The 23,287-nt window shown below is 39.6% G+C and overlaps 1 protein-coding gene across 1 annotated transcript; it reads right to left on the reverse strand.

Annotated features, from left to right (window-relative positions):
• Window positions 1–19,093: 19,093 nt before the first annotated feature.
• On the reverse strand, window positions 19,094–23,132 carry DCTN5-p25 (Dynactin 5, p25 subunit). The gene is made up of 4 exons (XM_080269813.1): window positions 22,974–23,132; window positions 21,188–21,375; window positions 20,230–20,341; window positions 19,094–19,626 (listed from the first exon to the last, which is right to left on the reverse strand). The coding sequence occupies exons 1-4, from the start codon at window positions 23,019–23,021 to the stop codon at window positions 19,390–19,392; spliced, it is 585 nt and encodes a 194-aa protein (XP_080125939.1). The 5' UTR covers window positions 23,022–23,132; the 3' UTR covers window positions 19,094–19,389.
• Window positions 23,133–23,287: the final 155 nt, after the last annotated feature.

The following is a 23,287-nucleotide window of genomic DNA, read 5'->3' on the forward strand; positions in this document are numbered from 1 at the left end:
GAGAGAAGGGTGGACACACGGGAAGGGGTTGGAGAAGATGGGGGAGAGGCCAAGAGAAGGGGGGAGTTAACTGAGGAAAGAAAAGAGAAAAGTATAAGAAAGGAATTAGGAGCATGTACGCAGACAAGGACGAAGGAGGGAGGAGGAAGAGAACAGAAAGGTAGGTAATGAGGGCAGAGATGTGGAGGGGTGTGGACAGAGAGAAGGAGAGGGGGTGGATGTTGCAGAAGGGAAGGGAGGTGGAGAGGTGGTGAGGGAGGAGGTGGAAAAGGATACTGTGTTGAGAAGGGGACGGGTTATGAGAACAGATAGGTGGAAGAGGGCCTACAGGTGTGGACGGGGGAACTAGGAGTGTGAAAAGGGAGTGTGAATGGGAGTGGGAAGGGATTGGGATGGGGAGGGGAAAAGGGAAATAAAGAGGAAATAAGAGATATACAGTAGACTGATAAGGAGTAAAAAGAATAATCATACTCCACTTCCTCTCATAGCTGCATATATATATATATATATATATATATATATATATATATATATATATATATATATATATATATATATATATATATATATATATATATATATATATATATATATATATATATATATATATATATATATATATATATATATATATATATACAGACACACTCACACAAACACGTCCTCTCTTCCCTTCATATTTAATTATACACAAACCTGTCAAATAATTTCTCTCTCACAATCACACATTCCCCTCCCCCCTCCTCTCTCTCTCTCTCTCACACACACACACACGCACACACACTTGGTAACGAGGAACCACACCTATCATCCTTTATGTTCACACCGACTCGTTGGTGGGGAGGCTAAGACAGGACTCTCTCTCTCTCTCTCTCTCTCTTTAATATCTGAGAGTGGAGGAGTGAACTGCGCTAAGTACTACACACTAATACCCTGCCTGTCGTTAATGAGAGAGAGAGAGAGAGAGAGAGAGAGAGAGAGAGAGAGAGAGAGAGAGAGTGTGTGTGTGTGTGTGTGTGTGTGTGTGTGTGTGTTGGTATTGACAAGCTGAATTTGTTTTTGAGCATGAAGTTGTGTGTGTGTGTGTGTGTGTGTGTGTGTGTGTGTGTGTGTGTGTGTGTGTGTGTGTGTGTGTGTGTGTGTTTGTGTTGGTATTGACAAGCTGAATTTGTTTTTGAGCATGAAGTTGTGTGTGTGTGTGTGTGTGTGTGTGTGTGTGTGTGTGTGTGTGTGTGTGTGAGAGAGAGAGAGAGAGAGAGAGAGAGAGAGAGAGAGAGAGAGAGAGAGAGAGAGAGAGAGAGAGAGGTGAAAATAACACAAATTATCTCGGCCCCTCCACCGTCAGATTTATCACTAGTTATTATTTCTATTTCTAAACCAAATTAATATAAGAGGTGTCTAAGTATTTTTCACCCATCCTCCTTTCCATAGGAGTAATGTTTACAGTATGTATCTAATTACTGTTTCTTTTATATCTAGTTTATATATTTATCTTTACGTTTTTATGCCGTATACTAATTGCTACAGAATAACACAATCACATTCTCTTTTCACTCTTCCTTACACACCGTCTCCTTTGGATATGTACACAAAAACTTACTTAAACACACTCTCTCTCTCTCTCTCTCTAACTTAAATTCCTCTATCACAGACGAACTAGGGTATTCTAATCTATCCTAACAATCTAACCCATACCTACTCATCGTGACGTAACCTGTTCTAACCTGTCATCTGTCATCCAGTCACTTTTTGTCCAGTCAGAAACGTAGGCACCGAGGCTAGGCAACTCTCCATACATTAAATAGTCGAAACACTAACCCTCTCATGGTAGGGACATTTCTGGTACCGTATTATAATCTCAGCAGACGATTTTATTCGGCTAAGACTGAGCACAGAAACCCGAGAGCATTAAGCCAAGTTGTCAGATGCTTTCCTTTAAGTGGCATAATAAACTCCAACCAGCCCTCGGATCTACACCCTCATGGGCCATGTCTGGTTGGAGCACCTTCACTAGACAACCAGGAATCTACAGTACGATACTTGGTTACATGGTTGCCATCCAACGTATTAAGTAGTTTCACACGCTATAAAAAATCACTTATCACTCAATGGCGTCACCTGAAGGCAACACGGAGCACTACATCAGGTCAGTGGATGGTAGGTGAGGGCTAACTTATCCTACAGCTGGGTCCCACAACGTAACCTAACCAGAGTGTGGCATGCTGGAGAATATACAACTTTACCGGTGCTTGTAATAAATAGAACAGTGAGTTGTTATCTGTGCTCAGCCGCCGTGATAAAGGCTGCAGTGGACTTGGAGCCAACAATTTATTCTGGGTGTCTTGAATAATAGTTTTGTAAAAGGTTGGATGGCTGGAACGATGAATGAATGATGTCTGTGGTCCATTTTCGCTGGCCACAATAAGAATAGCGAACTGACTTTCATGCTTATTTATTTCTGCATCCTGCCTACCCTATATACAGTGCATAAACCTGCATGAAGATCTGATACCGTTCTGACACAGGTGAAATACACTGTGGAGGGTGTACGGTAGCTATTGGCCGAAACTGTACATCTCTCTTCGAATGAATGGAAGGCGTTACATGTACTGTTTTTATATGATGGTCATTATGTACACGGCAAATAAGTATAAGGAGTGGTACTTTCCGTCGTTTGTGGAGGAATGGACAATAAGGAAGATAGGACACAATGCTGGCTAAGGACTGTCGGCGAAAATGTCCTCATAGGTGTAGCAGTCCTAAAAACTCCAGTCACCTCTTTTTTTCCTCCATGGAGGTGGTGGCGACAATCATCCACTCACTTGATGTAGTGCTGCCTACTTCTTCCTTAGCCTTTATCTTTTTTTCTTTTTTTTTTCTGTGCCTGCCCTCCTCTCTTCCTATTTCTCCCATCTTTCCTGTCATTTCTTATTGCTTTTCTTTCCTTTACAGGTGGCTTTACATTGAGTGACAAGCCAAATGGTTTCCTGTAAGCCAAGAAACCATTTACAACGCTGGGTGGTAACCATATAACCAAATCCTACGTGTCAACAAGTGGGTTGGTGGAGGGTTAGTGCCCCTCCCTGTCAAACAAATAACTCAAAGTCAATGGCCACCCCTTGCGGGATTGTGGCGTCTGGCAAAAGAGAGACAGATAGACTTCAAAAATCTGTAATAAATCCATAACAACCGACACCGATGATTTAGTCTGGCCAGAGATCAACGTCATCAGGGTCGGTTCCTGAAAATTTACCTCACTGAGTCTCAAAGTTCAGGGAGAGAGAAAGGGTAGGGAAGGCGACATGAGTTCTGATTCCGACTGTACATTTTTTTTTTTCAACCGTCCTGTCTATCTTCAGTGTCATCAGTGTTAGTTCTTGCAAATTTGCCACATTTTTGAAATTTCGTGAAGATAGATAGATAGACAGATAGATAGATAGAGATAGATAGATAGATAGAGAGAGAGAGAGAGAGAGAGATAGATAGAGAGAGAGAGAGAGAGGACTCGATTCCAACTACTATATATTCGAGAGAGAGAGAGAGAGAGAGAGAGGGGGGGGGACTCGATTCCAACTACTGTATATTCGAGAGAGAGAGAGAGAGAGAGAGAGAGAGAGAGAGAGAGAGAGAGAGGACTCGATTCCAACTATAATCGAGAGAGAGAGAGAGAGGGGGGGGGGGCAGGAAGGGCGACAGGACATCTGATTCCCACTGCATATCTCTTCCAACGCCCTGTCCATTTTCCCTCAGAGTCCACCAAACGTAAATAAACGGCCAGCCCAGCGTCCCCTCCGACCGCCATGTAACCCGGATCTGTCCCGTCCTCTCTCAGTATCGCCTTTTAATCTACCAATTATAGAATGGAAATCGACTGCCCGCTCCTCCTGTCTGTGCAAGGGTGGGGGGAGGTCTGGTGGTGAGAGAGGGGGAAGGGGTAACGTAGATCTCACAGCCGCCAGGTCGAATCCCAACCGTTACAGGAGGCTGTCTGAATATTTGAATTTCGTCGCAACAGTTTTAACCGTCCTTTTCTCTCTCTCTTTTTATTTTTATGACTCCACTCCAATTTTCTTTCTTTCCTTTTCTTTTTTTTTCTTTTTTCTTTTTTTTTTTTAATATAAGCCTCCACTCTCTTCCACCGATTTCTCCATCTTTATGCTACTTCAGATGCGGTCATCCACTCCATTCCAAGCCATCCTCCTACATACGACTATACTTCCCAGCTTCATCCTTCATGCCACGTATTTTTTACCATTACCCATGCTCAAAAACGGTCTATATTGCAACCCAAAATAAATTCTAGTGTACATCATTAAATTCAAACCCGATTCAATTGCAATCTATCATTCCATGCAATTCAACCCTCTTGCAATTAAAACCTTCAATTTAACTTTCTCATTCCTGGTCTACTTCTCTTCATTTCGCTTTTTACACCGATAAATTCATCACTGTCGAGAAATTTCATCGTCATTATCATCATCACCACCACCAACGCCAACACTATCATCATCACAACTACCACCATCATCAGCATCGTCATTACCACCACCACCATCATCGTCATCACCACCACCACCACTACCACCACCGCCATCATCATGCTAACTCTAATTCTCGCTCTGTATGCATTTTCAAAAACTAAAAGATATTCGCTTGGTCAATGAAAAGATTTTGGTCCTCTCGCAAATCCATCGCGAGATTGCCAAAAGTGCTGTGAGAAAAATGAGAGAGAGAGAGAGAGAGAGAGAGAGAGAGAGAGAGAGAGAGAGAGAGAGAGAGAGAGAGAGAGGATAGTATGAACAGATACAGACAGACTGACTGAGAGAACAAATAACTATGTCTATCATCGTTTCTAACACAAACCTTCCATTACGCCTCCCCCCGCCCCGTCTCTCGTATGTCACTTTCTTTTTCTTTTTCTTTTTTTGCTTTCAATATGTTTGCTTTGACTGACACACATACAAATATTGTTTCACTCATTCCCTCTCTCTCTCTAAATACAGTACATATTGGCTATATAGATAGATAGATAGATATACACACACACAATTATATCAGCCTCTGCTTTCTCTTCCTCTTTTACTAATTCTTTGTCTTGTTAGTTTCTCCTCTTCATTTTTCTCCCATTTCTCCTCCTTTTCCTCTTCGTCCTCTCACTTCTGCTTTTCCTCCCCGTCTTCCTCCCACTTTCTCTCTTTCTCCTCCTCCCCGTTATTATCATATTTTTATTTTAAATTTCTGCTATTCCTGTCACATAATGTCTCTTCCTCCTCTTCTCCCCCTCCCCTCCCCTCCCCTCCTTCTTCTTTCCTCTCCTTTCCCTTTCTTTCCCTCCCCTCTCTTCTCTCCTTCATCCCCTCACCTTTTTTTTTTCTTCCTATCCTTTCCCCCAGTCTTCTTCACCCCTCCCTTCCCTCCACCTCTCTTCTCATCCTTCCCTTTCTCTACCAGATTTTCTTCTTCCCTTCCTCTTTTTCTCGTCCTCTCTCCCCTGTCCATCTTCTCTGTCCTCTCTTCCCTCCCTCTTCTCCATATTTCTATTCGTTTCTCCTCTCCTTCACCCTCTTCTCCTCCTCTCCTCTCCCCTTCTTCATATCCTTTTTCCCCTCCTCCAAATTTTTCTCTTTCCCCTCCTCCTCTCTCCCTTTTTCCTTCTCATCTTTCCTTACTTCCGCTTCCTCCTTGTCTTCGCCTCGCCTTTCTCTTCCTCTTCCCTTCCTTCCCCTTCTCTTTTCCCTTGTATTAGACTTTCCTTTCTTGCACTATTTACCTTTCATCCTCTCCCAACATTCCAATTCTTCTCCTCTCCCTCTTTCTCCCATTTCCCTTTTTTCTCCTTCACATTCTTCTTTCTTCCTCCTTTTCCTCTTCCCCTCCCCTTCTTCCTCTAATTCTTCTCCTCTCGCTTCTACAATTCTTTCCTCCCTTCCTCCTCCTCCAGCCAAGTGGCAACAATAATAACTCGGCCACATTGCAATTTCAGCCGAATCCTGCAAAACTGCGAATGTGAGGGTTGGCGAGTGAGCAGTTTTGTGTGTGTGTGTGTGTGTGTGTGTGTGTGTGTGTGTGTGTGCATTACAGGTGGTGGTGATAGCAGTTATTATTATTATTATTATTATTATTATTATTATTACTGATGCACCACAACGAAGACAATAGTAGTAGTAGTAGTAGTAGTGGTAGTAGGAGGAGTACAGTAGTAGTACAGCAGTAGTAACATTAGTAGTAGTAGTAACAGTAACAGAAATAATGATAACAATACCGGGTAACCAACATTTTTTTTTCATTATCATCCGTATCATTCTGTGAAAGCTCAAAATAGACTAAAAATTCGAAGTACAAAATAAAATGATGCCTGTCCAATAACGCAACAGAAACTCAGCTCAGGTGATATTGCAGACTAAAAGAAAAAAAAAGAAAAAAAATAACTAGCATATTGCACTGACATTAATCTCTCTGTACGTGTCTGCCTGTGTGTGTGTGTGTGTGTGTGTGTGTGTGGTCTGGAGTATATCAATGTCTGTCTGTATGTCTGCCTGCCATTGTCACTGTCTATCTACTTCTGTCTATCTATTCGTCTGTAAGATTGCCTGTCTCAATCTATCTGCTTAACATGTGTCTGTCTGTCTGTCTTCCTGCCTTCTCTATCTCTGTCTCATATTCCATGTACATCCCTGTGTGTCTTGTCTGTCTCAACCCCTTGTGGAATTGTCTGGTTTGTGGAACTGTCTGGACTCTCTCTCTCTCTCTCTCTCATATACGAATAAGCTATATATATCTATTTCTCCATCTATGACGTAAATGGCATCACGAACACTAGTAATCACACAAAAGGCAGACCAACATCACTAATATCCAAGTAGGCTAATCTATATGCCGGTACAAAAAAAAAAAAAAAAAAAAAAAAAAAAATCGTCTCTCAAAAACACCGCCAATTTGAGTACGCCACTGTTATATACATTTCACAGCATCACCTACTTCAAATAATGCCTAAGCCTACTATAAAATGAATAACATCGACTTTAATGGTTTGTTGCATGAAATCTGGTGTCTTAGTTATGAGGTATGAGTCTCCTTGGTTACTGGTCAAATAAACTCTTCACTCATGGTCATCAGTTGTGCTAAATGGGGTTATGTAGGTACGTCAAGGTAGAATAAATATGGTACAGCAAACCTACATAGAAGAGAGATTCACAGCCAACTCTGTACAATACATAAACAATATATCAGTAACAAAGAAGTAATGATTATATAATTATTATTTTTCATCTACAGGACAATTAACTGGATAAATTTAAACTGAAGTGGATTATAAAAAAAAGTACATTACCAGAAGCATAATCCCGAAACCGGGTAAAAACATGGCAGTATAGTTGCCTATGGCCTGAACAAATCATAAACCTAATCTAACCTAACCTATCTTAAATCAAACCCAACTTAACTTACTCTACTCCAATATCTAACCTAACCGCTCCCTACCACCCCCACCCCCAAGAACAAAGATTAATCTATGGATAAAAAACGCAGCATATTTTGTAACAGTTAAAGCAGAACTAATGAATCAACCCAAACCTACACCTAACCTAGCCCGTCAGAAGTTCAGAAGCTAACCTAACCAAAATAGCACTAGTTAAGAAGCTAACCTAACCTAACCCACGCTAGGAACATACCTTAGGAAGGGCAGAAGACTGATGGAAACTGCCTCTCCTCAACGAACTCTCTTGAACGACTTAACTCTATTCATCAAGTGACGTATTTTATGTATTATCTTCTCGTTACTTTCAGGCGCTTTTATTCAGTTCAGACTTCAAACTAAGCAGTTAAATAATATACCTCTTGTATTTGAGCGGCATTTCTTACGTTTAAAACAAAACTGGATAATAAAAAAAAAAGGGGTGGGGGTCATCGGATTTAAGGTATTTAATTCGGTAACTTCTTCACTGGTTCATTATTGGTACTCCCGGGTGACTATTTAGATTTGGAAGGACCTCTAGAAGCAAAAGGGTTGATAAGGTTTACAACTAACACCTCCAGTTTCGTGAAGTTTGCTCTCAGCTGAATAAAATCGCCTGGTTGTTTCGCAAAAACACAATACTATAGAAGATCATCGTAGTTAAGGGGTTAGCCAGACGACGAGATGGTGACGTGGTGGTGGTAACGGTGAATTCACTACGCCACTGTTCCGTAATTTGTTTATGAGACGCCACTGTTCCGTAATTTGTTTATGAGATCCACTTAGTTTCAACAGTTGCTACACTTTTCACACTTGGCAGTCTTCGTATTAACTAATGAGCACAATCGAAGTCGCTTAATTTAGTTATATAATCCTCCACAGTATCAAATAATCAGCAATATGAAATGGCACGTTCACACACCGTCAACGAAATTTGAACTTGCGTCTCACGAAGAAACTAATGTATAAAGCTGTATGTATAGTGTTGAAACCAGAGTAATTTATGCTCATTTCAAGAAAAGAAAGATTTAGGCACAAAGAAAAGATTCAGTACAATGATACGATGCGCTATTGTTTACAAACATGTACGGAAAAATAGATTCATTCGTCTATAAGTATTATGAGCAGGGACGCGGGAAATGAGGCGTAGCTTGAGTGACCATTATTAAATTACGGAATAGTCCACAAAGCTCTCTTCCAAAGCCCAATATTCGGCAAATTCATTATTCGTTGTGTTTTTATCCGTCATAATTTCCCTCTTCTAATCCTGCCCTCTTTGTGAACACTGAGAAAAAAGGTAATTCATGAGATGAATAACCTGTCAGACGTCTGTCATAATATGCGACGCAAGCTGGCATCATCTTTTTTTGCAAATGAATATCATAATATTAGTAATGGCCATGCAAATGTGATCAGTTCTATCCCAATACTATCAATCTCCATAAAAAATGAATAGTCATCAACATAATCATTAATATCAACGTGATTAGCACTGCCAACCCGAGAGTAATCTCTTTATAAAGTGAATGACCTCATCACACGAGTAAACTCTATATTTTGAACGGCCTCATCACGATGCTATGAGCAAAATATCATTAAATGGCAATATAAAACATTTACTAAGTGAACCTGATAATCTACCGCCGTTATCTGTTAGGTGGATTAAAGTAGCAAACACAAAATTATGCACACAAATAATTTTACAGGAATTTTATCTGAAGTACAATATGCAGCTATACGAAGCACATAACCCATATTCTAAAAATGAGGTTTAAAAAGCTGCAGAATTGAGGAGTAAAAATTGCTTTTAAAAGATATACAAAATGTGTATTCTTCACTAAACATTCTCTGGTATTTTCTGGTGATACCATAAAGTTACGTTACTGGCTTACAAAGTGTTTTACACTATCAAAATATATAATGACTATGTCGTTAATAACAGCAGGAAAGCGAAACAACACGGCGATCCAGCTTTTATAAAGATTTCTCTTGCTTTGGCGGTGCTAGTCAGTTTAATTAGAGATCACTGGTGTACTTGTGATACCATTTACCATTCTCTCATATAAACCTCATCCCATCTGCAAAGCTCATTTTCTTTCACCCTGTCTCTCATTCTGTATTCCTCGCATTCTCTTCGATTTCTATAACTGTTTAATTCCGCTTCCTGTTGTCTCTCTCCGCTGTCATTAAAGATTAAAATGGAGTGAGGGGCCAAGGGAAGAAATAACTAAATCGCTGCCCATTAACCCAACCACTGCCTATTGACCCAACCACTCCGTGTAGGCCACAAGAACTTGGAGCGTACTGACACACCTGACCACCGGGCGTCGATTTGCTGGTTATATGGTTACCACCCAACGTAAAATTAAGTATTTGCGTTCAGGAAACCATTTGGCTTGTCGTTCAGTGTAGAGTACCGACATGTAGCACGACAGCGAGCGAGTGGATGATTTGGCTCACTCACTTGTCAAAATAAAACAAGTAGAGTACATAAAAGAAAAATTATACATTAAGTAAACCAGTAAATGCAAAAGCAATAAAATATAAAAATAAATAGCTCCGCCTTTTATTACCCCTACTATTACATCATCATGAGAGTAGGTGGCCGGGGCTAGACTTTTTTTATTTACACATTATCTAAATAAATAACGAGAAAGATAAAAAACGTAATTTCCTTGTGGCAGTATATTTAGATAAGCACTTGCCAGCAACACTTTATGGGTACTTGGGTGGGGAGAGAGAGAGAGAGAGAGAGAGAGAGAGAGAGAGAGGAGGGGAGGGGGGTGAAGAGGGAGTTGTCTGCGCCGTGGAAGTTGTAGGTTATGGAAAGGGGGAGTGGGGGTAGATAGACATAAGGGGGAGGGATCTCAGAGGGAGGATGGAAGGGAGGGAGAAGGAGAAAGAAGAGTTTTTATGAGAGAGAGGGGGAAATGAAAATCGCTAAAATGCTCGGGGGTTGGGGTAGGGAGGGGGAAGGAAGGGAAAGGAGAAGGAAAAGAAGGAGGGAGAATGTGAAGATAGAGTGGGAAGGAGGTGGAGGGTGTTAGGGGAAGGGTGGATAAGAGAGAGAGAAAGAGAGAAAGGAGGGGGGGAGGGAACCTCATCAGCTACGAAGGGCACCGAAAAATTATGAAGACCTTTGTGTATATTCTCATCTTCAGAAATTTCGAATATTTTCTGAGTATAATTTTGGGGGTTCATCTACTACCAGCAAGTTTTTTAGTCCTACCTTTCCCTTCTTTATTGTCTTTCTTATATCTTCATTTCCCTTATGCTTTCATTCTTTACTCTTTCCTCCTACCTCTCTTCCTTATTTCTCTTCTTTTATACATGTATGATCCCTTTTCTTCCCTTCCTATAGCTTTTCCTCTTCTTTACTTGCTCCTTTCTTTTCCATTTTACTTGCTTTCTTCATTTTGTTTATGTGATTATTTCCTTTCCTTCCTCTATTCCTCACACTTTTTTCTTCCTTGCATTTTTCCCTACTTCCTTATTATATCTAAGTAACATAAAAGAGAACAATAAGGTGTAACATGCATAATAAATCACTAAGGAAAAGGTGCTACACTGCCTCAAATGCCAATTAGAGCACAGCCATCAGCCCTTCCTAGTACCAAGCCCTCCCTATCACCTTTCCCTTTCACTGACACCTTTTGTACTGTATATTACTCTTACTTTTTCTGTACTGAACTTATTCCATACCAAAACCCACATATCAATATTTCCCTTCAGACACCTTTTGTAGTGTACATTATTCTTACTTTTTCCATATTAGACCTAGTTTGTACCCACACTTCCATATCACCACTCTCCTTCACTGACACCTTTGATACTGTACTGCATATTATTCTTCAATTTTCCCTATTATTCTTACTTATTCATGGCTACCTAAATTCCTGGATTATGTTAACATCACTGTAAGGATAATTACCCGAGTGAATTATCCCAATGAATTACAAGATCCATCCCGGTGCATTCAATGAGCCGGACCCTCGTTTGGTTACCTCATTAGTGCATTAGTCATAATTGGGTTGGACGAGTTAATTACTTGCACGAGCAGTGGGGGTACGAGGAGGTGAGCAGATTATTAAAGGAGATGCACAGAGACACGACACAGAGAGAGACATAGGCAGAAACAGATACAGACACATACACACAGAAAAAGGTGGCCACACAGCCACAGAAAATTCAGGAAGAAAATTAATATTTGATGGAAAGTTTAGTATATGTTCCATTCAGAGAGAGAGAGAGAGAGAGAGAGAGAGAGAGTTTCCTAATCTAAGTAAGCCATTGCCAGTTATGTATGTGAAAAGAATACAAACTCAGAACATACAATAACAAGAATGAACTAAAAAAGACCATCACACTACCGAAAGCATCAATAGGTGTAACTTCTAGCCCCTTCACTCCTAACACTACCTAACCTGAATAAAATGATCAACCAGTAAAAAGAATAAATCTGAACATTAATGAACCCAGTGGACTGCAGGCTGAGAATACCCTTCTGCAATCCACCATCCTTCTTTAGGGGGATAAAGAGGGAGCTGAGGGACATTTGTATAATCAAACGGGAACCACCCAGCCACATCAGTGCCACCACGTGAAGGCCTCTCTCTCCACCACCGAACAGAAAGGGTTAGATCATAGTGGTCCTAATCATCCAATCACGTCCACCTCGACCCCCTCATCAGCATACCTAACGACCTGTCCCGTGTGTGTGGGGAGGCCAAGAAAATTGGTCAGTGATTGGCTCATTAACACCTTCACTGCCAAGACCTTTTTCATTCTTGCCACTCCCACACAAATGAAACTCAAGGAAAGCCTCTCATTAAGAGAGAGAGAGAGAGAGAGAGAGAGAGAGAGAGAGAATCAACCCAGTAATGTGTTTCATTGATGTGTTCTTGGTGCTAGAGAGGAACACCTTCATGTGTAGGCACTGATATAATTAGGTGGCTCAACTGCCTGGCTATACTGCTGTCCCTCAGCTACTTCCTCTTCCCAATAGCAAGATGGTGAAATGGAGCAAAAGGGCAACTTAAGCCTGCAATCCACTGGATTCACATTTGAGACCCTCTTCTCTCTCACACACAACATAAGCACACATGCTTATCACGGGCACCATTTCACATAATAAAAAGATATGAGAGAGAGAGAGAGAGAGAGAGAGAGAGAGAGAGAGAGAGAGGGGGGGGGTACTATGCGAGAAAGGCAGTGAAATGACGTGGGACAGGGCGACATGGAGGCGATTTGTTTGTGGCCACCCCTTACGGGATTAAGGAGTCTGGCAATAGATAGATAGATATAGATAGATGCAATTACTATTTCACTTTTCTTATGACCAGACAATTTCACATGACTGGAGGAGACACCTGTCTGTGAAATGATTAAACAGTGTTGTTTTAAACCTCTTCACATCATTCTGAGGGGTCCTGACAACAGAAAATTATCTAGCAGTAGAAAAAAAAAGGGGAGGGAGGAGGGGGAAGGGGGGAAGGTTAACTATAACTTTGCCAAAAATCTGTACAATATGATTCAATACACAAATACCAAAATGCACCAAAGAATGAAATACTCAAAACATAAGAACATAGGAAAACAATTACTGTACGAGCAAGCATGTTTTTTTTCATTCATTCATTGCCAGACACCATGTATCCCAGACGGGGTGGCCAAGGGCTTAGAGTTAATTGTTTTACAGGGAGGGGCACTAATCCTCCACCAACCCCACTTGAGCAAGCATGTATCATACACACACACACACACACACACACACAACTTGTTGATAAAAATTCTTAGTCTGATTAGTAAAAGACATAAAGTTCTCTACCCTTGGGTTGTTTGGCCTCACTGTAAACAAAAATATTGGGGACAGGAAAGGGAGTGAAGCTTGGAACATGGAAGGGAAAGAAAGGACTGAATGTTACTGAAGACCGGGGAAGGAATGAAGTTGGTGAAAAAAGCATGACATAAGAAAGTACTGTACTAAACTGCACCAGCATCAAACCCTATTACAGTAACCGTCAGAGACCAGTGTCACCTGTAGGTGACAGAAGTTTGCACAGAATTTTTAAGTTTTATTAGTTAGCCCTTAAATTTTAGTTTTCAACGGAGATCAGTTTTGTCTGTCTTCTTTGATAGTCAGGTGGGTACATTGTTTACATAGGCAGCTGTAGCAAGAGGGTGTGGAGAAGAATTTTTACCAAATTCTCAAGTAACATATTTATAATGGGTGCCAAAAGAGTAAAAAGGTAAGTGATTGGATTTACTGTCTTTGTTGAACAACATAAATATATGCCAAAAAAATAGCGAAACGTTCATATAATCAGAAACTGGCCTTAGTGCCGTTTTATAATTTGGTATTAGTAACTGCAGTTTCGGACATTTCCCTCAGTTAGGCCAGTTACATTACTTTGGTTAAATGACCTGGGTTGGTTCCCCAAGTTTAATCAGTTAGGTACTACCCTAGGTTACATTGCAATAGTTAAGTTAGGTTGGGCGGTAAATTTTCACAAGTGGACAATACACCCCCCAGGTAGTGCAGTATATTTTCCTGGCAGTTTTTGATGCGATTCGAATGTTTCTGACCTTCATTTTTGTCGGAAATGCCCTTCACCGAACACAATAAAACTAACCAAACCAAACCCAACATACCTAACCTATCTTAGGGGAGTAATAATCAATTTCTGAATGGGGTAATGGGGGTTATTTGTGATCCTTAGGGACTATACTATACGATAATGGTGCTAAAATTCCAAAACTGCATATTGTCCACTTGTAAAATAATACCGGTTGGGCCAGGTTATCTCTATCTATCTATCTATCTATTGCCAGACGCCTCAATCCCGTTTGGGGTGGCCACAAACAAATCGCTCCAAGTCGCCCTGTCCCCCGCCATTTCACTGCCCTGCTCCCAACTCACACCCCCCTCTCTCATATACCTCTCCACCCCATCCCTCCATCTCATCCTCGGCCTCCCCCTCCCTCTTCCCCCCTCCACCTCGCTCACATACACTCTCTTCGTCAGTCTTTCACCCTCCATCCTCTCCACATGGCCAAACCACCTCAGTGTGTTCCTCATAACGCTTCCTATCACATCCACATCCACACCACAACACCCCTTTATATATATATATATATATATATATTAGATAGATAGATAGATAGATATATGGATCTTGACTGTCTGAAACTGCATTTACCTATAATTTGTATAGCATGTCACCTGTAGGTGACAATAGGCACTGGAGCAACTATCGTGATACCAGTGTCTAGCAATAACAGATGATAGAGAATTTTATATAGCATTTATGTTTTTCATTTCTCAGTGGTTAAGGTAACAAATATAATGTATTATTTAATGATACATTTGTGGTTATGATGATTGAACTGTTATTTAGATTTTTATAGTTTTTTCTTTTGCTTCAGTCTGACTGTTGATGAAGTGCTACAAATATTGGAGACCCCAGATGTTGAGAACCAGGAATCCCAGGATGCAGATGAAGAAATTAGAGGCAGGGATATAGAAAAAGTCATGATTTTCCCTCCACAAGATGGGGCAGAAACAGACGAGGATTCAGATAATGAAAATACCAGAAATCTGAATCTCCTCACTGCAGCTCAGCTAGTTTCGGAATGTGAAGTAACGGCTAATGTTAGAGGGACAAGAAAATCTAGGAATCAAAATACCGAGAATGAAGGACAATCAAGGAGCAGGGAAAAAGATAGACAGAGGAATGCTAATGTAGAACTCCCTAAACTATCTGCATGTGAGCAAAATGTGCAAGTAAATGACACTGAGGGTGAGTTCATGACACCTATTGATTGTTTTGAACTTTGCTTCAACAAGTCACTGGTGAAGCTATTAGTAGACATGTCAAATAGATATGCATCTCAGAAAAATCATAACCTAAATGTGACTGAAAGTGAGATGAAAGTGTACATAGGAATCCTTTTGTTGACAGGATATCTTACTCTAAAGAACATACGCATGTTCTGGGAGACAAACTCTGACACCCACAATGAACTGGTTTCAGCTAGCATGAGAAGGGGGAGATTTTTGGAGATTCACAAATACCTTCACACATGCAGTAATGAACAGCTTCCTGATAATGACAAATTTGGAAAAGTGAGAAAGTACCTAGATCATTTGAATGAATGTTTTGTGAAGAATTCAAAGTACGTAATGGTGACAAATAACATATCAGTTGGTGAGACATTGGTGCCATATTATGGACATCATGGCAGTAGGCAGTATATACATGGAAAGCCAATTAGGTTTGGGTATAAATTATGGTCAGCTGCAACTCCAGGAGGATATCTGGTATATTTCATCCCATACCAGGGGTCAAAGACAGCTTCACTTCCAGACCAACTGAGGCTAGGACTAGGTGCTTCTGTTGTTTTGTCCCTCACGTCTCACTTACCTAAGACATTCAGGTCCTACAGTCTTTACTTTGATAACTTTTTCACTGGTCTGCCACTTCTGGATGAACTAACTGAACTGGGTCACAAAGGAACAGGACCAATCCATGAGAACAGAACTGAGAATTGTCCTTTGGAAAGTGCACAGGTGATGAAGAATATGCCAAGAGGATCAATGAGCATGAGAACAACAAAAGATTTAAATCTTGTCAGATGGCATGACAATGATATTGTGACATTTGCATCTAACTGTCATGGATGCCAGCCAGTTACAAAAGTAGACAGAGTAGCAATTGTAAATAAGAAGAGACAGAAGATCAAAGTTGACTGTCCACATGTGGTGACTGAGTACAATAAAAATATGGGTGGAGTGGACCGATTTGATCAGAATGTAGATGATCAAAGGGTGTCATTTAGAGGAAAGAAATGGTGGTATCCTCTGTTTGCCTTTGGAATTGATGCAGCTTGTCAGAATGGATGGCAGATTCATAAACTATGTGGTAACAGTAAAATGACGTATTGTGACTTTAGGCGTTCAGTAGTGCAGGGTTACTTGGGAACTTATCAGTCACCAACCACAAAGTCACCTTACTGCGGTGGTAGAGGGGAAAAACGAGTGCATCAGGAAGTACGCACAGATGCAGACATAACTGGCCACATACAAGGGTCGTGCAACCAAGCCCGATGTGCAGAGTGTCACCAGCGGACCAGAATCATGTGCAAAAAGTGCAAAGTACCTCTTCATATTCACTGTTTTTATGTCTTCCATTCCAAATAGGAGAACATAAGGCATAGATTTTGTTTGAATAGACTACTTATATATCATTAAAAAGTTTCATTTGTTTTTATTTGGTACCAGTGGTACTGCATCATGTCACCAACATTTTATGGATCAGAATTTTTTTTCATTTATGTATACATAGCCTAATATTTGTGTCCAGTGAAATTATTTATGAATAAAGATAAAATATTTGAGTGCTTTGAGTCCTCTGTAACGAGGACCATTTCCCTTTTTGGCATACTTGAGACACAAGTATAGTTGTTGCTACAGTAAAAGTCCTGCAATCCAAATGGCAGGGGAGAGGGTCATGTGGACTATTGGAAGGGACCTTTGAAAATATTATAAATACCAGTATATACATGATCAATACATAAACACTTCAAATGATATGGGTTATTGTTTTTCTCACTGGATATGCACAGAAGTGTAGCTGAATAGCTGCAGGCAGGTACAGTACATCAAAGTCGAAGAGCAAGTCCAAACCAGATAAATCCTTAGATAAAGTCCAGAAAAATTCAAAAAATTTTGCCCTGACAAATTCAGAGTATTAGGATATTCAGATTATTGGTGGTCAGATTGGAGGACTTTTAATGTATGCTCTAAGATTACTAAGATTTCCAAATAGGTATCATGGATGTAAATGTGAACAATAAATCTTCAATATGCACTTATAATGCATATAGTTTAATTAACTATAATTCCTACTAATATCAATAGTTCTATAATCTATGCAAACAAATATTACTTCATACATTTTTGAATGGATAGAAGATTCACCACGCTAAGATGGTAAGTCTAAAGCCCAATGTTACCTGTAGGTACCAGCCATTTTCTTAATGAACAATAGCACTTACGAGAAAAAACAGAAGTAAAAGTGTCTTACAATTGTGTCTTTAGTAATGTATCAAAATTTCATAAATACTGTCTGAGAAATAAATGAGTGGGCTTTGATGGGTTGAATAGTCTGAAACAAAACTTAAATCTAGTGAGACAAGTGCATTTCTATTAAATATACAAGTTTTTCATAAAAGTCCTGTGCAAGAAGTGCCCCAACAACAGGAAAAATGAATTACTACAGTATTAATAAATAACAATGAATGAGCTAGGCAATTATCTTCCTAGAGTTATGATGCTACTCATGACAAAGGTAAAGGGAGACAGACAAGCACTCTTACCAGTACCTTGTCTGACTTGTTCCATAAACTGTTCATACAGAATAATTATATGCATGTACTTACATGCAGTAAAAATACTGCATTATATATATATATATATATATATAATATCTATCTATCTATCTATCTATATATATATATTGTTGTCATTCCAGGTTCAACTTGAAGTGATCCCTGTGGTTCTAGATCTTGCACTATAGTTTTACCTTGTCATGGGTTAGCCTAGCATTTCCTTGGTTTGTCAAACAAATAAAGACAATCCCACTTAAAGTCTAGTATGTACACAGGCAAAATTTTTGGTAATACTTGCATTTGGCAGGTATAATAATAGCAATATTGTAATAACAATAATAATAATAATACACTAATCCATCCATCATCCAATCCTATGTTGCCCCAGGAGAAGCATAGAAGCCCGGGGCTAGGCTAGTTGGTCCTGATATTTAAGATGAGAGTGACCAGCCTCACTCATCCCTGAGTGGCATTACATAAGCAATAAATCCCAACCACCCCTTGGATATAAACCTACACCGGCTCAATCCGATAATACTACTACTACTACTAATAATAATAATACAGTAACAGTCATCATCATCATCATGACTATTACTGTAACAGTAATTACAGTAACAGTAATAATATAATAATTTCTTACTTTAAGAGGAGCGGGGTGGCTCAGTGGTATGATACATGACTCCAGATTGCGAAGTTGAGAGTTCACACCACACCTGGGTAGCTTCCTTTGCTGGGAGGGGTAGGGGGCAGGGTGGCTCATAGGTAGAGTGTCACTCGGAACTGAGGGTCGTGAGTTCGAGCCACACTTGGTAGCTGCTATGCTGGGAGGGGTAGCACCCTCCTGTCAACTAGCAGGGCTGTATATCTAATAAGGTCTAGCTCGCGGGAACATCTCCCTTCTGCTGGGAGGGGTAGCGCTCTCCTGTAACCCTAGCAGGACTATATGATTTTTTTTTTTTTTTTAATGCGAGGAAGAAGGAACCAAAGGCCACAAGCCCACAATAATTGTTCCTTCCAAGAGAAAAACAAAATACAAGAGAGAGCCAAATTCAAGATCCGATCATTTCGAGGTCTAAGTCTAGATTGGGGGACTAACCCCTTTCTTACTTTAAAACACATTAGTATCATCATTATTATTAGCATCAACATTATTTTTACTGTATTCTGACTTTTATCCCCATCAAAAGATGATGCAATGAAATGCACGCAATAAAAAAGCATCAAATCATCATATATTTAATAGCAGAACCAATTAAATTAAAAACAACTTTAAATGAGGAATATCTCTAGCCAACCTAGACTTACCACAATATGAGTAACAGTGCTGTGGAATGACTGCACAGTAGACTATCAGAAACCCCAGAATCTACTCCATTACATCCACTAGATTTCAACCAACTTAGCTACATTATCCTTGACCTTCGAAGCAAATCACTGATCCTGGTGGAGTGGTGGTAGTACAGGTAGGAAAAGAAAATACAGTATCAGAAAGAAATCTCTGTAAAATATGAAAAAGCAATCATGTACCTACACCACCATGTGCACTAAACCTCGACCAACTTTGCCTCCTTGGGCTGAGGTGGCATATCCTTGACCCTAATGAAGTGGTGGTAGTAAGACCTGGTGTAGTCTGTCATAAGGTCCTGTGTGGCCTCAGGCAGGTCTGCAGTGTGGGTGCCGGGAGAGCCACTGTAAACGGCGAAGGGTGGAACAACCGTCTCTGGTGGAAGTACTGTGTTGTCTGCCACCATACTGCAGTCCTTCAGCACACAACGACGACCCTGACACAGACACCAGTACATAAACACATCTACTGTATTCTTCATTACAATGACATCTATTTTTCCTTAAATTCAGGATATCTATAAAATATCTTACTTGAGTAGGAAAAGCCTCTTGTGCTGAAGACCACTACCAACCTGAATAACACTGCCTGACAATAACCAGAAATTTTCTTCGAAAATATGTTATCATGGTGAAATGGTTAACCCCTTCAGCATGTTGTTTTTTTTCCCCTGCTACTGTCAGATTATTTTATTCAGCTACAGAGAGCTACCTACTCCTAGAGAGGCTACATCTAATGCCTCCAGTATGATCAGTTTCTCCTATGTACCGTATATATAAAACTGTCTGAAAAGCAAGAATACAGAAATGAAACTGCATTGTACTGTAATGGTTAACTGTGTCTCTCATGGAGCTAAGGAGACTCTTTGCAGAGAACTGATTAAAAAGTTTCCAATAAACCTTTCAATACAATGACAAGTTTCCTGTTTTACTTTTTCTATTGCCAAATGATTATACTAGCATTCAGCTATGGAAACCTCCACACAACAAAGTGTTTATTATAAACTGATGTACCTAAAGCAGACTCAGCACATACTCACAATTACACAATTCTTGCCAATGTACACATACGACCCAACCACGGCTGCATTCACCACTGAGCCTTCTCCGATGAACACATGGTCACCAATGTGTAATGGGAAGAATGCAACACTGAAAGTAAAACAAACAATTGTAGGCTAATTAATTAATTTACTGCAAACATTCTTGACAAAGGCACGCTACAATAACTTTACTATTTGGAAACTATATTTATGCACTAGAAAATACAATACAAGCACTGTACCATGTAAAAAAATATGTGTCAGTTTATTTCATTTACAGTTTACTGTATACTGTACATATACTGGCACCTAAATTATTAACATTACACATTATGTATGTCTACTCAGGGGTAGAGGAGAATTTTTCACCAATGAAGGAAAACATGATACTATATTAACAACAATAAGCATAAGAGACTGCAACACAGAGACATGTGCTGTGTCAGTGCCATGTGGTAATGCTGACGAGCCAATTCCATCATTTCCATCCTGAAAAAGTAAAGCTCAACAAAATGAAGCTTTAGAAACAAATTACACCTTATTACTACTGTATTAATTTTTGTAACTGTACTCCTTGGCGAAATGATCTGGGAATACTTGTACAATAACTGTAACTCAGATTTTAACCCGACCAAGCTCCATTGCAGAATCTAATTATCACTCAGCAGCTACCATCATGACCCTATTTCCCATAAAAAAATAGGGTGAGGTATGATCCAGAAACACAGAAACAGAAGATATGAATGTGGGAGTTTTATCAAGAGAATGCTGAATGGAATGGAAATAAAAATAACAATAATAACAATAATAATAATACTGTAATAATAATAATATTAATAATAATAATAATAAAAATAATAATAATAATAATAATAATAATAAAAATAGTAATAATAAAATAAAAATAAACCAGAGGTATAAGTACACTATACAGTACTGTACATTGGGAACCTACCCTTTACTGAATTTCTTGAAGGGTGGTCGAATAACAGCCCTGGATGACACAACACAGTGGCGGCCGACCCTCACATTGGCCAGGTCCCCCCTCACCACCACCCCCTCCAGCACCACCACCTTCCCGCTCAGCACAATGTTCTGCGACCCACATAACACACTACCTCGGCTCACACGGTTACCTGTGGCCTGGGGGGGTAGTGTATGGAGGGGCTCAGTTAGCGGCAAGGGGATGAGATAACAAGCTATGATATTACTGACTGGAGGACTTGTTAGTTGTGGTAGCCTGTAGGAGTTGCCTGGCAATTATAAACTTCATTACGTGTGACTTCAGGGATAAGGGACTGAACAAAGATGTTGCTGGAGATTGAGCAGCATGGATGACTGCTAAGGTGACCAAGGCTGACACTGGAGAGGATATAAAAGCCTTTATAAACAAAGCAGCAAAAAATAAGTGACATCATTTTTTTTTTTTATTGTATTCAGTACTGGATAGTGTAATTTGAACTGGAGGAGTTAAATACAGCCTCATTACAGCAATCCCTTCACTACTAAGGCTTTTCCTGACATAAGTAAAATGTGAGGTAGCAGCAAAAATTAATATATAGTACATAAATATATAATTACAGAAGCAGCTTACCACTTCAACCCCCAGAAATCATCTTTTGTTATTATTGCTAAAGTACAGTATCTCCCTGCCATTTTATTCAAATTATGATATTCTATTTATGGGGTTAATGATGGTTATAGCCAAGCCCCTTCTGTTCAGAGTCCCTCCTAAACAAAATTGTTTTGAGACTACAAAAAGGAATGGAAAGTGACAGAGAATGGGGTACTGGTTATAATAAAACTGTTAAGAGAGGAAACAAATCTGGAAAAGAACATCTGTTACTGCTTATTCCCATCTCAATATTCCACTGATCACAAAAACAGTATATCTTTCAGGACAAGAGAAATCTTAACCATTTGATCATCCCTGAAATACTGTAATTAACTCAGGAGCGACCTCTTGTCATTTCAAGGTTAAGAAATTTTTGGTAATCCTTTCAGGATGAGAGAAATCCTTACATGCAATTCTTGCTACTGTGACATGATTTCATCCAACCCATACATGGTGTCCAGCTGTGTAGCTACGGGATAATATATTCTGCAGGATTAGGAGTGACTGATGGACACAGACTCATGTCATCTATGGGCTAATTATGTAACAGAACTTGGAAATACAGTACAATATTATAGTTATTAGCTACTACCAATCTTCATGCTGGGATGCTTGAAATTTACATTTACTTTTCTTTTAATGTCCTTCTTATTGGAAAAACTGGGTAAAAATGACTGACAATTTTCCAAATACAGTACTGAAAACCTTTCATCTCTACAGCACTTTTCTTCATTTCGCTACGGTACGTCCTTATCGAACCTGGCTTGTGTCAACTTTTAACTTTTCATTAATATTGCAAATAAAATATGAATTTTATCAGTCACATTCCATAACAATGGATAGAACCTATTAGACATCACCTTATTTAAAGTCAAAAGAAATGAAATACTGTCTTGCCTAATCTAAAATATGGGAAATCATAATTATCTGATATTCAAAACTTTCAGAACATTCCCTGCATTATTATAGCACTTGTACACCCAATACTCACTAAAATATTTATGCATTACACTTAAATAAGTACACTTACAACTAATAATACCTTTCAAAATAAAAAGAACCAGTAATACTTCAAACTGGAGTGCAGTATTGTTAAAGGACTGAAAAATCACCACCATCATCTCACCGTTTCTATGTACTGAGCTTTTGGGTAATATGAGTCCTCAAGCTCCATCTTTAGTTCTTTTTTGCCGCCCACGTGATATGAAGGGCGTGCTCAGGCGTCCATGGGTGAAATTCTGCTCTTTTTTATGGATTTTGACAACTCCCCAGACTGTATGACTCAACCCCTCAATCCTACACCTCGGCTCTGCTTCCACCTTAGAATGGCCTTGTCAAATCTGTAATATCAGATTTACAGTGTTGTCGATTTTCTTCTGCAATTTTCAGTTAATTATGTAAATAGTGCAATGCAAGTACTGTATAATTATGAGTAATTAT

This window comes from Coenobita brevimanus, chromosome 38 (genome assembly GCF_032717465.1).
Source record: "Coenobita brevimanus isolate Jiangsu-jjx chromosome 38, ASM3271746v2, whole genome shotgun sequence".
Classification (NCBI taxonomy): Eukaryota; Metazoa; Arthropoda; class Malacostraca; order Decapoda; family Coenobitidae; genus Coenobita; species Coenobita brevimanus.

Bases quoted from the DNA above. Each gene is read 5' to 3' on its own strand.
- DCTN5-p25 (XM_080269813.1), bottom strand. From the start codon at position 23,021: ATGGAGCTTGAGGACTCATATTACCCAAAAGCTCAGTACATAGAAACG. The intron at 21,376-22,973 runs GTGAGATGATGG...CTACCCCCCCAG, and splicing joins AAGCTCAGTACATAGAAACG to GCCACAGGTAACCGTGTGAG. The intron at 19,627-20,229 runs GTGAGTATGTGC...TGTCTGTGTCAG, and splicing joins TTGGCAAGAATTGTGTAATT to GGTCGTCGTTGTGTGCTGAA.